General features: G+C 40.6%; 1 protein-coding gene across 4 annotated transcripts in view; it reads right to left on the minus strand.

Moving 5' to 3' along the window:
• Positions 1-13,213, minus strand: part of tanc1b (tetratricopeptide repeat, ankyrin repeat and coiled-coil containing 1b) — an 86,041-nt gene that overhangs the window by 28,524 nt on the left and 44,304 nt on the right. For all 4 annotated transcript variants that reach the window (XM_077536510.1, XM_077536511.1, XM_077536512.1 and 1 more), the window contains 2 exons: positions 10,301-10,490; positions 8,238-8,567 (listed from right to left, as the gene is read on the minus strand). In XM_077536510.1, the coding sequence (XP_077392636.1) occupies positions 8,238-8,567; positions 10,301-10,490 (520 nt within the window). The remainder of the gene's footprint in view (positions 1-8,237; positions 8,568-10,300; positions 10,491-13,213) is intronic.

The following is a 13,213-nucleotide window of genomic DNA, read 5'->3' on the forward strand; positions in this document are numbered from 1 at the left end:
GCTCAGAACTGATATTTTGTCCATTTGCACTCACTTTTGACAATGCTAACACCAACGTGTGGGCTACACTGGCCTTATGGTTAGGAATCACAGCCTTGCGATGCATGTTGAGATTTTACTTGGACTAAAGAAATTCAGAACTATGAAGATGTAGTGTATTTTTGGAACTATTTGGACGAAGCTTTAGCCTTCTGATAAGAGATGCACAAAGGCTGCTAGGCCACTGATTGACTGACTGCGGGAAAAGCGATTAAAAAATAAGTCTGCCTAAAGACCAAAAGACAGAGGCCAACACACAAAATAGATAGTATGAACATGGCCACGCCATGTTTCTCTGTTTTTAACACAACCTTGGTGTTTAGTTTAATTACGAGCATGTTTCCACACGACCTCGTGCAACCTTCCTGCTATCATATCCATGTAACGCGAATTAAATTTAGACTGCGCTAAAATAGTTGTCCCGAAGCTGCAAATTTACTCTGGCCTTCGTCTGCGTGATGAATGGTTGAGATCCTAATTCCTCTCTTCCTGTGCGCACGTGTTTGTGGATCTGGTTTGGGATTGCCAGAACCCTCGGCTGTATGCGCTGATTCGATCTTTTATATTCTATCTGCTGCCAGCATTTGTACACTTCCCGTTTTTTTTCTTTATGTTATCCTCTCTGGGTTGCTGGATGTGAAAATCTGAACATCTGTTATCTCATTCTTAGGGTGTGTTTTTAGAATTAGAATCAGATTATTTATCGTATGGAGTCTGTTGGAAAGTCAGTCACAGCTTGTGCAGAACAAGTTAGCTTAGCATCTAGCAATCGCCAAGTAGCTCCAGAGTAAGAGAGAGGATGGGTGACTGGCAGCTGCTTGTTCAGACATGCTTCAAGTCATTTTCACACTCATGTGTAGATAGAGTCCAAAATTATACAGTATAACGCTTATCTAGCATCCAATCAAGTTTGGTGCGCATCTAAAGATTACTAAAGACATCGTAGAAAGGTAGTCTGTGTCCAGTTGCGAGATTCCCTTCAAAACACTATCCAGTCAGATTACAGCTTGATCCATAAAAGGCTCTGGTGATTAAATTGCTGAGCGTGCACCTTGCATCTTTTCCTGCTTTGATCAGGACCAGAGTAGCAATTGCAGAGGATGAGGGAAAACTTTTTGGCCGGTGTGTGAGCTTCTTGTGCGGGGAGGGAAAAAAAGATACAGCTCTACATACTCTCGTCTCAAAACTGACCTCTCATTTCTCAGCTTTTCTTTCTCCACAAACAGAGGTTATATTACCTTTACCGCTTATACGAGTGCGGAGGGAAATCATTTCTAGCGAGCCGCAGAAACGTTGCAGATGACTGCTAAACAGCCCAATACTCTCCCTCAGCCCGTTGCACAGAACAGACCGCACACCGTATGTAAATCAAACCGCAATCAGTCCAGTGCCAAACACGTCACATTGAGTCATAATTCAAAACACTGTCCGTGTAATACTCTGGGAATGTATTTTAAGAGACCAAGATGTGCTATTATTGCTCTCAAATCGAATATAAGGTACTTGGTGGCGGAACTCAAATCTGCAGGTGAGCTCCGTGGCGAGCCAATGAGTGCGAGTCTGTGTGAGCGCATTAATGTACATTAATATCTCAAGGACTGCCTCTAATTGGCTGCTCGTTGTTGAATAAAGCAATCGCCATGGTGACACGCGCTCAGTCCTGCTGAAGGGCAGAATCAAAACCGGCGAGCGCGCTACCTTATCAGAGCCGGTTGAGAGAGACCAACTCTTCTCTTTTTCAATCTGTGGCTCTGTCACGTCATCACTGTAATGTCCAACTAATTAAAACTAAACAACAGAACAAAAGAAGTGGACATCAATTACAATTTTGTCTAGTCATAAACAGCAGTTACCATTCATACTAGCAGTGTGACGATATCTCGATAAATTATGATAGATTATCAATACACCTACGCCAAGTATCGATATTTGTAGTTAATATACAGCCGCTATAACGGCTCCATTGTTCATTACATATTGAACAATTACTTGGCGGGCCGCTAGAGGGAGCCCATCATGAGAGTGGCGGGGAAATGTACGGAAGTCTTCAGGCAAAGAAGACTCATGAGTTTACTTTTACTTGTGGAAGACATATTTATCTGTCTGGCAACTGCATACGTTTCTATGAAAAATGTGTATTATATCTTCAATTTTAAAGTTTTAAAACATATTTTATGATTTGACTTTTTGAAGCATACAATTTCTGAGGAATATTAATCGTGATTTAATTAGATTTAAGTAATATTATTTATTTTTATTTTATTTACTTTTGCAATGTTACACAAAAAATGTGTCACAGTTTACAAAATGAAACAATTGACTAAATGACTGACTGACATGTTTGTTCACAGAATGTTGTCCCTGTTAAGAAGACATTTGTATTTGTTTAAAAAAAATACACTAAAGTACTTACTGTGAAGAAGACAACAATTTTAATATTGTGTTTCAGTGATGATACAAAAGGAAACTATTTTCTCATTGAAAAAACATCAGTTTATGTCTTGAGTAGTTTTATCCTGGATTATCGTGGATTTATCAATACCAATATATCGGCATATCGTGAGATAATCGTTACCGTGAGCCTTGTATCGCATATCGTATCGTACCGTGAGGTACCCAGAGGTTCCCACCCCTAATTCATACAATTCAAACAAACAAAATTCAGAAGAGAAAATAGCAACTTACGTCAGAAGCATGAGTGGTGCAAATTCAAGGAAAACCTCCCTTTTCTTTTTTTCTTCCCGGCATCAACTAGGCCCGTACGCAAGTGCGGCGCAGCTCCTTAGCGAAGTCTCTGGAGGGGGCTCCCAGCGGATGAGCTCAGTGAGGCCACAAAAGCAATTGCTGTGGCCCAGTGCCCCCGTGCAGGCACACTGACAGCATTCAGCTGCCCCTCACTCTCTCACTCGCACTCGCAAAATGAATGCGACGCTTTGGAGAAGAGTGTCACCATGCCTGCCCTCACCGCCGGCATGCATGTATTGAACTTTTGTACGCAGGAAGGCTGCGGCAGAGGGTGATCTGCGGGATACACCGAAGGCGGGGGAAAAAAAAGAAGCGAGAACTCTGGTTTCCAGTGTTTGATTTCAGTTTGAATTGAGCAGAAAGTGTGGATTTAATCAATGGTCCTGGCAGGAGTCGGGCAAGGGAGTAGAGAGAGGCTTATGAAAGAGGAGCGTGTGGGACAATTAGGAGGACACACAAGTTAAAGGTGCAAAGCGGGATAAAAGTACGCATTGCCAATAGTGACTATTAGAGGAGCTTCGCTCTAGAACTCTCTACGGATAAAGCCGAAACCTGACTTTTACGTGCTCTTTCTGAAAATGACACATTCAGCAAGATAACCATTTTTCCATTTTGTAATTCATCCAGTAATCTTCCTTGCTAGGCACAATTTTATACAGGCTTAAACAACTCCTTCTTCGGCTTTCTGTTGAAACACACTGTTGATGCGTTCCAGCCTCTGTCTGTAGGATATCAGCATTCAAGCTTCTTTCTGAGTATTGGTTTCCCTTTATGTATTCCTACAGAACTACATTGTGACTCCAATTTTCATGATAGTGCAGTATTGTGATAAAATTCAAGGAAGACTCAAAGAGCAATAAATTAACATCTAGCCTCGAGTGATGACTGAGGATGAATAATTACTGTATCTCTATTCAATGCGGCGGTTGTGCGAGTTCAAACCAAAATCTGGCTTATTATTGTGAATTTCAAGTTTGGATTCATTTTCCCAGGCATATTTTGGATGTGTTCAACTTTGGAGGCTTCACTGTATTTCTGCATGTCCTCCTCTCTTGAAACACCATCATAAGCTAATTCGCGAATGGAAGCGAATTAAAGCTAATGAACGCAAGAAAACGGAATTTTGAATCGCTACTGCCACCTGTGGCCGAAAAATTCAACTGCATTTTCCGTTCTTCACGTACACAATGCGTACATGACGTCACAGCCGCAGACAGCTAATTCAAAAAAAATGTTTCAGTCATAAATGGTCAAATACAAAGACTATTGTAAAGATATTTTGGGGCAAATTGTTACAAAGTCCAGCTTTAAACTTAGGATAGTATCTGCCTGAAAAATATATTAGTTGATGTATATTTCATTTATGTGAAATGTCCAACAAACCCTGTCACTGTGTTTATGTTTCATTTGGTATGTTTTCTATGTTCTTTTTTTTCCCTAATTGCCTTTTATATGATGCTGGTGTAAACAACAGACTATCTCCACCATTAGATCAATAAAATCTCTGCAATGTTTTGCACAGGGTGTAGTAGATCCTCGCCAGTTATTAAACCACTGGGTACCGTCAATCGGACTTAACTGAGCTCTACTGTGACAGCAGCGAGTCGACAATGCGCCCCTTTAAGAGCCCTGCTGCAGTGACATACAGACACAAAGAATTCTTGGAGAAAGGACATTTCATCAGATGTCGCTGTGACCTTTTTTTGGCAGAGCTGGAGTTTTATTTGTTTCGTCTTTTTCTTGCCTCAGTCAACCCATGAAGTCCATGACAACGGCAATTCATCACAACACACTTAGGATAAAGGCCTCTGTCTTTAAACAAGGTGACACTGTTAGAAATGACAACATTCATGGTCTGAGCCAAATTAAAATACTCGAGTCATACTTGAGCAGATTGAGTCGATGATTGCGTGGCGTCCTTAAATATGTCTCATATCAGGTGAAGATGACTTCAGCTCCTCTAATACAACACATATGTGAGCTGCAAATGTTACTACAGACGTCTCACACGTAAAAGCTTCAAATCGAAAGTGTTCATGACTTTGCTTGCCAATAATCCACAGACAAAGAGATGATGCAGCCTTACAAACGATCCTAGCCCGACATATACAATGTGGAAAACAGTAGACCTTGGAAAAAGAAGAAAAGGGAAACTGGAGTGAGCGCTCGCTCATCCTGGGCAAGACCACAAAGCTCTGCTGAATCGCTGAACACCATTCCACAGCCACTCTCACCCTTGATACTTCATATACCTCAACTACAAGCAGCTCACTTACGATAAATATGGGATTCCAGTGGCAAGAAGACAACATGGCTCCTTGGCTCTATGATCCCTTTAAAAAGGCTTCAGTTAAATATGTAATTCCAAGTACCTACAGTATAATTATGAGAATCTAGGACAGGAAACTCATTTATGTAAAAACAGACTGCTATTTTTTTTCCTTTTTTTTTTTTTTTAATTTTCAAGCAGTTTATTTTGATTTATAATTACCAGTATTGATTAGATCTCAACAACCACTGAAAATGAGAAGCACCTGTGTGTCCAGCTATAAACAAAAGAGCCCATATGTTAGTGATTAATAATGCAAATTATAATCTTCTGCATGCCAGATTTGGTGCATTTTGATTCCACCCACTAGTGAAGTTTCCTTTCGCAATTAATACGAGACGGATTCTTGCACCTACAACTGTGACTCACAAAACTAATTTGTTTACTGTATTCAAGAGCAACTCCAGTATGTCTGCTCATGAACAATAGCGAAAGGTGGGGGTCGTGAAACCAACCAACTGAAAGCATTTCCACTTTGAGACTGACCACTCCGGAATCCTATCATGCTATCATGTTTTCTATCTGATCAAATGTCTTCCTACATCACATGTGATGGTCTGAAAATTTTACATTTCGGAAGAGATAAAAATCAACGTTTGAAGGCAAGATCTTGGAAAAGCTGCAGGTCTGCATGTCGAATTGTCTGACCACTTTGCAAAGATTATAAACTTGCTTCTTAAGTTAGTTTGTCTTCAAGTATTTATTACAGTTATTCTCCATTGAAAAAAAAAAAAAGTCACTTTTTCCCCCCAACACACGAAGCAAAGACTGTTCTTCCCAGACAGATAATCTAATCGAGAGAATAGGCGCTGCCAGGCAGGACATGAAATATGAGGATTGAGACCCAAGACCACAGGTGCTGGCACTTACCTAGTGGAAATTAAAGTGTTTCATCATGCTCAGCATGATCAACGATGATAAAATTCGATATAACTGTCTGCACGACGGCATACCTTACAAAAATACTTTTTACTATCGAGAACAAGCAATTTCCTGGAAGTGGGACACCTCAAAAGTCAAACTTGGTTCCACATCCATGATGTCAGAAACATTTCCCAAGTCTTGAGCTCAGTAAACATCTCATATGTGAACTTTTTAAGTTAGGGCTGTGCAAAGGAAAAAGTGGGCAGTACTTTTTTCTGTTTCTTTTCAGATTTTTTAATATGATACACAACTATTGTATGAGTTTTGTTTTTTTTATATATATACTTTTGCTTCCCCTGTATATTTTATATTATATGTATTATATATATATATATATATATATATACATATATATATATATATATATATATATTATATTTCATTTCTGCTATGCTACCGCTATGTAATCACGTTTCGGGTCTGTGTGCAAGTGTGCATATAGAATAACGCAATTTTTTCAACCGCAAACCGCAAAAGACCGAGTCACATTTTGCCACCGTAGGAGAGTCCATGCAAAAAAACAAAAACAAAACATTGCTTTAGGATAAAACATGTTCTATATTAACTACAATTTCTCCCAACTGAAACTTAATACAGCTCATAGTAATTGTGTATAAATGAAGCAGTCTTCCCATGTCCTTGATTTCCTCCCTAAGGGATTTGTCGCACCACGTAAAATTGGAGGTGTGAATTGTGAAGGCACCCCAGAGGGCAATGCTGCATAACTATGACATCAGCCCATAAACTCTCGGAATACGCACACATAAAGAAAGAAGCATACGAACCCACACATGTGAACTGTCGGACGTTTCCTGGCCTGCTCACTTTACGAGCTTGTATGTGACCGCGCCATTCTTATTAATGTCAAGAAGACATGTAAAAAGGTTTGGGACTCTGGAGACCACAAAAAGTCAGTCAAGGACAACCTTATAATTGCAATGTGGGCACAGATTCAAGTGATCTGTGGAACAAAATATGCTGACAACAAAATGTGTGCAAACGGTGCGGAGAATAAAGGCACTATTTGGAGTGTTTCCAGTGTTATTTGTTTTTTAGTCTCCCTTTTCACTGGTGCCTCAGGCTTCCTGCTGTCATATTTAGCATGTGCAGCCAGTTTCTCGCATGGATTAAGATGTCCAGTGTGATATTTTATAGAGAGCTGCAGACTAGCCTGCAGCAGTCCCATAATTCACTTACTTACAGAATCAAACAATTATCCTATACTCAGCACAGAATAATAACTTCTCACAGGGTGGTCCATGCTCCTCTCTTTTGATGCTAAGCTAAATCACGACCGCCTGTGATGACTTGATCTCTACGGGCCCCAGACATTCATACACGAGTTGGAGCTTTTTAAAATATGCTAAAATAGCAAACAAAACCCCAAGGTCAAAGGCAGTAACAACAAAAATAGAGGGAAGCGGCAGGAGAGACCGCTGGTGGTGACCGAAGGCGGGTGAGAGCGAGGGGGGTAAGCGAGGAATATCAACTGTCACAGCTGTGTGAATATGGAGCACTCGGCCATAAAAGGGACGTTCCGAGTCAGGAATGCAGAAGAGATCAAGTCACACAGTGGCTTGCAAGCCAGTCAAGGAAGGACACACAACACATGCATAATCCTTACAGCGCGCCGCCGGCCTACAACGGAACGTCCTCATTGACTTAACATCTGCGCGTCTGGTTTTTGCGTCCTGTCGCGTTTGCTGACATAAGAAGTTCCAACGCGCTTCCGTTTCAGCCACTTGTCATCTCGCAGCTACACTTGAACGCACCCGTGAGACAAGTACGGCTTCAGTTGCCAACATGAGCAAGGTTATTAGGCTACTGGGTCTCATGTACTGTTTTAACCAAGCGGTTCGGTTCAGTTTTGGCCACGTCTGTTTACTCGCTTGATTGGCAACAGAGAAAGAATTGTCATGTCGAGTGGAAGGGGCTTGTAATAGCGTTAATTATGACAGAGGGAAGGATTTATGACAGCTATATTTTCTTTATTGAATTTATTGGAAAGTAACTTGCTGTCAGGCTGCCATGATGTCAAACTACAAAAATAGCCGACACTTATCATCCTGACACAAACCCTGCTCAAGATTTATTGATCTGAATCTGAACCATACCATATAGAACAGAACTAAACCGTACCATTTGGTGGCAAGTGGCAAATTTGATGGTGGCTCCAAAATGGAAGTAAAAAGACTTTTACCTGCTACAGAGTTGGGCCTGGGCATCATCAGAAGAGAGGATGATTGTTGTGAGTATTGATTTGGTCCCTCAGACGTGTGGCATGATGGTTGCGGAGGTCCTACAGCCGCCACTGCTAACGCGCTGCCGTGCTGCTGGTCTGTCTTGGCCGCGTTATCGGCCGGCGCGGCGGAAGCGCCGTTGGAGTCTTCCTCTGCCACGGGAGAGCAGGTGTCAGCCCGCATCGTCTGCGCCAGGCCATGGCGACCGTTGCCTCTCAGGCTGCCATCCTTGCTCCACTCCAGGCTGGAGCCGCTGCGATCGTCATTTTCCGAGGAACTGGTGATGGTGGCTAGGGTCAGACAGATGAAGAAGAATTTGTGCATGTTTAACCATTTCCAAAACAGATTTAGAATTTTTTCAACGACTATCTGTAAAAAATATCTTGTGCCTGCACAAAAAACAGGACACAGCAGGAGATTGATGTTTGTACTATGTTACCGGTTCGGTCACTGTTTTCCAAAATAAAATCATATGTTTGCAAATGTCTTATTTTAATTAAACACAGAAGATAAATGAGTCTTCTTTCATGGACTACAGAAATCAGTGAACAATTACTGCTGATATTCTGAAAAGGATTTAGATAAATGTAAATAAAAAAAATGGCTCCAAACAATTACTCAATTATTAAAATAGTTGTGAATTAATTTGATAATTGATTACTTATAAATTAATTGATTAATTTTGACACTTCTAATCTAAATGAGTCATAAAGTATCACAAATAATTATCGATTAATTTCCTAATCAATTAGTTGTTGCACCAATGTAGCATCCGTGGCTAGTGTTGGCTTTTATACAGTGCACATTCTAAATACATATGCTTAATGTTCTAAATTCTTGTTGCCATTGTTGTAATGAGGAGAATTGCACTGCCTGGAGGAGTTGTGCTACAGTGGAGGTCATCGTGGATGTAGCACAACTTCCCATAGCTCATGTCACATTGTTCTGTTGAGTCCAGACAGGTCATGAGAAGAAATCCCTTAATCTTCTAAGGCCAGCCCAGCCTTCCACACTAAGCAAACTTGTGAGTCAAGAGACCAAAGTTACACAGTGACAGGCAACTGGTCATGTCAACAACAATACAAAAGGTAGTTGAGTGACCACCGGGTTGATCTTGTGTCATGCAAAACCAGATCAATAGTTTCATGGTGTCGAGATGTTTGTGGATCAATTGTAAATGTCTGACTTACGTTGTCTAAATAAGAAATGGATCGGAACTATATTTCAAAGTATCTGTAATTCCACCAAGGAGCTTAAACATCGTAAAGTCGGATTAATGTGCTTTAGAAATTCAGAGTCTGAGTAAAACATCAAAAGGGTAAGAACCGGTAATCGCATAAATCAAGGATCTGACTACTGGAAACAACCTACCTTTGTTTTGTTTTCCCATGTTCCGCTCTCGTTATGGAGATGGATGGGATGTTGTTCAGAAACGTCATAAAAATCCTCACAAGATTTAACAAAAAGTGAAGAAGCTCCATGCACGGCAACTATAAATGTTAGCCGACAGCATGTCTCCTCCTGGCCAGTTGCCATGACTGGTGTGCATTATATGGCAGCCGCCATAAATTATTTATCAGCCTGCTATCAATTGCTCTGGGGAGACAGGATGACAGACTCATGCTAATTGTGCTCTTTGAAGACTGTACACGCTGCAGTATTGAAAATCCAAACTGTTTTGTGTTATGTCATACGGCTTTGAGCTGTATTTGTTTGCTCTGCCGGACCATCATCCGCTTTGTCCACTGAGCTCCCAGTCACGTAATCGTAAAGTTTGCTAGTGATTTCCCCACCTTTATATCCAACATATAGTTTGAAAATCAATGAAACATCACCAGAGCAGGATGAAAGCAGACTGAAAAACACGACAAGCATCTCAGTGGATGCAATCCTGTTTAAAAATAAGAGTGAAATGGTACCAGCATGAAATTATTCATTTGAAGTCTGCAACACGTGTTGAAAAATAACTGCCGAGAAAGACTTCTTTGTCATTGTCAAACAGATAGCACGGAGCTTCTCTTACCTATGATTCCACTGTCCTTACTCTCGAGTGTGGAGCTCGGGCTGGTGATGGTCCCGCAGGGGCTGGCGCGGCTGAGAGGGGGCCGACTCGCGGTGCTGTTGAGCGTGGAGCACGGGCTGTCTGTGCAGGGCGACGCCGTACTGCTGGTCAGTGTGGAGCAGGGGCTGATACCCTGGTTTGTCACAGAGCACTGGGGAGGAGAGAAAGTTCAGGCTTGAACCAGGAATGTGTTTAACAAATGGCATATCAGAGCATTTTTACAGGACAGACGCATCCCTACAAATAATCCAAATGAAACTTTGTAAGAGATGTGGACCACGGTGGACTAAGTGTTAACTAACAGAGACATCACACAAATGTGTCTGTTGACTCAAGGCAAGGAGTAAGAGTAACTGCGGTACTAATAAATAAAAAAAAAAACCTTAGCATGCAGCTTTGAGACAGGTTTAACACACAACTAACACTCACGGTGACTGAATATATGCAGCCCTATGCAGCAGTGGGGGATGCAGCATATGATTTGGCGCAGAAGAAAATGAACAGAGCAGCACTTATATATGCCTGCAATGGAGATATGATGGTGATGATATATATATATATATATATATATATATATATATATATATATATATATATATAAAAAACAATATTGCTGTTAAAGTGGAAGTCAACCTTAAACATTCATTGACAATAATATGTTATATGTGACCTCACTAATCTAAACATGACATTCGGATTAATATTACATTTGTGCAATATGAGTTACGAAGCAAAATCCAGCCGTTTTCAGGGGGCGGCCATTTTGCTACTTGCTGTCGACTGAAGATGACATCAGTGTTGCTCAAGGCTCAGGCAACGACCAATCATAGCTCACCTGTTTTCTGAAGCTGAGCTGTGATTGGTTGTTACCTGAGACCTGAGCAACTGTGATGTCATCTTCAGTCGACAGCAAGTGGCAAAATGGCCGCCCCCTAAGATGGATAAAAACAGCTGGAATTTGCTGCTAAACTCAAATTCCACAAACAAAATATTAACCACAATACTGTAGTTCAACTGGTGAGGTCACATTTATTATTGTCAAGAATTTTTTGGGGGGTTGACCTCCTCTTTAAAGAGAGAACTTGCTCAGTGCTTTACAGATAAAAATACACACACAGAAAAATGATGTAGTTTTGCTCTTACAGGATGAGTTGTGTCTAATTGTAATTGAAGTAAATATTTGTTTAAAAAAAAAAAAAAAAAAGTACAGTAAGTACTGCAGGTATGTCAGGACTGTGAGAAAAGAATGTCAAGAATCCTTCACATTTTCATCCAAACTAAAGATTTAACATTTCGTGCCTATATGGAGATCTGCTACAACCACACAAAATCTGAACATGATCCAAATAAAATTTGGGATGAGGGAAGCAGATCCAAATGCATCCCCAGCCCCCACCCCGCAATTTCCACTGGTGGGATACAATAATATAAAACCAATCAAGGTTTTGGTGAATCATTCCACAGCTGCTAAACCTCAACTAATAAGGACTGTCAATCAAAACCCAATTTGGAAGCTAAATTGAGGACATGATAAGTGGCGAATGATAATAATGGTGAATAATGAAGTTCATTACTGATTGAGATCATGCAAGAACAACACGCAGAAGCTCCACAAAAGGATCATGACACACTTGTGAACCAAAATACAGCCTGAGAGAAATTCACGTGTTTTGAAAAATATCTGCTTTGTAGTACAAATGGCATGCTGCCCAGGCCACTGAGCATGTGTGACAACCATACAGCAGCTGCATGACAACCATAACAATCTGAATCTGTGCGGGTTATCCAGTTCAACCGTCGCCTTTGACAAGTATTCTAAATCGACACAAAACACTGTACGCTTGCAAAGGGCGTCCTCGCCACAAACACATTTGAATATTCCAACTGTGCAACACTCTGCAATGCATCCATCCAGCCATCCGTCCTTTTTTCTATGAACTTAAGTGTCGCGGGTGAGCCAAAGCTTGTAACAGCGGAGTGTGGGCAAGAGGCGGGGTACAGCGTGGACTGGTCGCTAGCCAATCACATCGCACAACACTTTGATTCATAAACTTAATCCTGATGAATTGTACAGAAGGGAAAAATATTTAAATGTAAAATTAAAATGAACATTATATGAATAAAATTATTCTAAAATAGGTGGTAATGGTCACTTGGGGCTGTTTTTGAATATTGTCATTGTTCAAAAGTGAGAGTCCCCCAAATTTGTATGTTTTTCTTTTGCCCAAAAAGCAAAGAAATTATTGGATTTGAAAAAAAAAAAAAAGAGAGGCTACAATAGATAACAAAACTACGGTATGTAATCAGAAGACAAGTCTGTGCCTTCAAAAGACACACCACAAACAATTATATTTGTCCATATTTATTGCTGCACTTTGAATATTTACTGAAACGTTGATCTTTCTAATTACTTTTTAAACGATTGAACAAGTTAATATTTATAAAGCGTGGATGTAGCTCGACCTCCCTTCTCTGACGTCAACTATTTGAGACGGAATCAACCTCTAACTAGCCGCAATCAAGTAATGCAGCTCGAACCATTCGGTTCATGAGTCAAGGTTTGTTAAAACATAGTAGCAGTGATCATTGTTCGTTTAATGTCACTCTAAGCTCAACTTTACTGTCAAACTAATCATAAAAAAAGAGAAGTGCATGAATAAACCAATCATATATACTTTCACCTTTTGCAAACAAGTCTGTTTAGCTTAAAGCTAACAAACAATGCGAAACACTGGGCAAACAAATAGCATTTGTGTTGCAGTAATAACTATAAGCAACTATGTCTGTATTGTACTGCCCCCTGGTGGCCAAAGCGCACACACCAAAAGGAGCACTACAATGTCTATTTGATTAAAGCAAAAAAAACGTGGGAGC

This window comes from Festucalex cinctus, chromosome 11, assembly GCF_051991245.1.
Source record: "Festucalex cinctus isolate MCC-2025b chromosome 11, RoL_Fcin_1.0, whole genome shotgun sequence".
NCBI classification, from domain to species: Eukaryota; Metazoa; Chordata; class Actinopteri; order Syngnathiformes; family Syngnathidae; genus Festucalex; species Festucalex cinctus.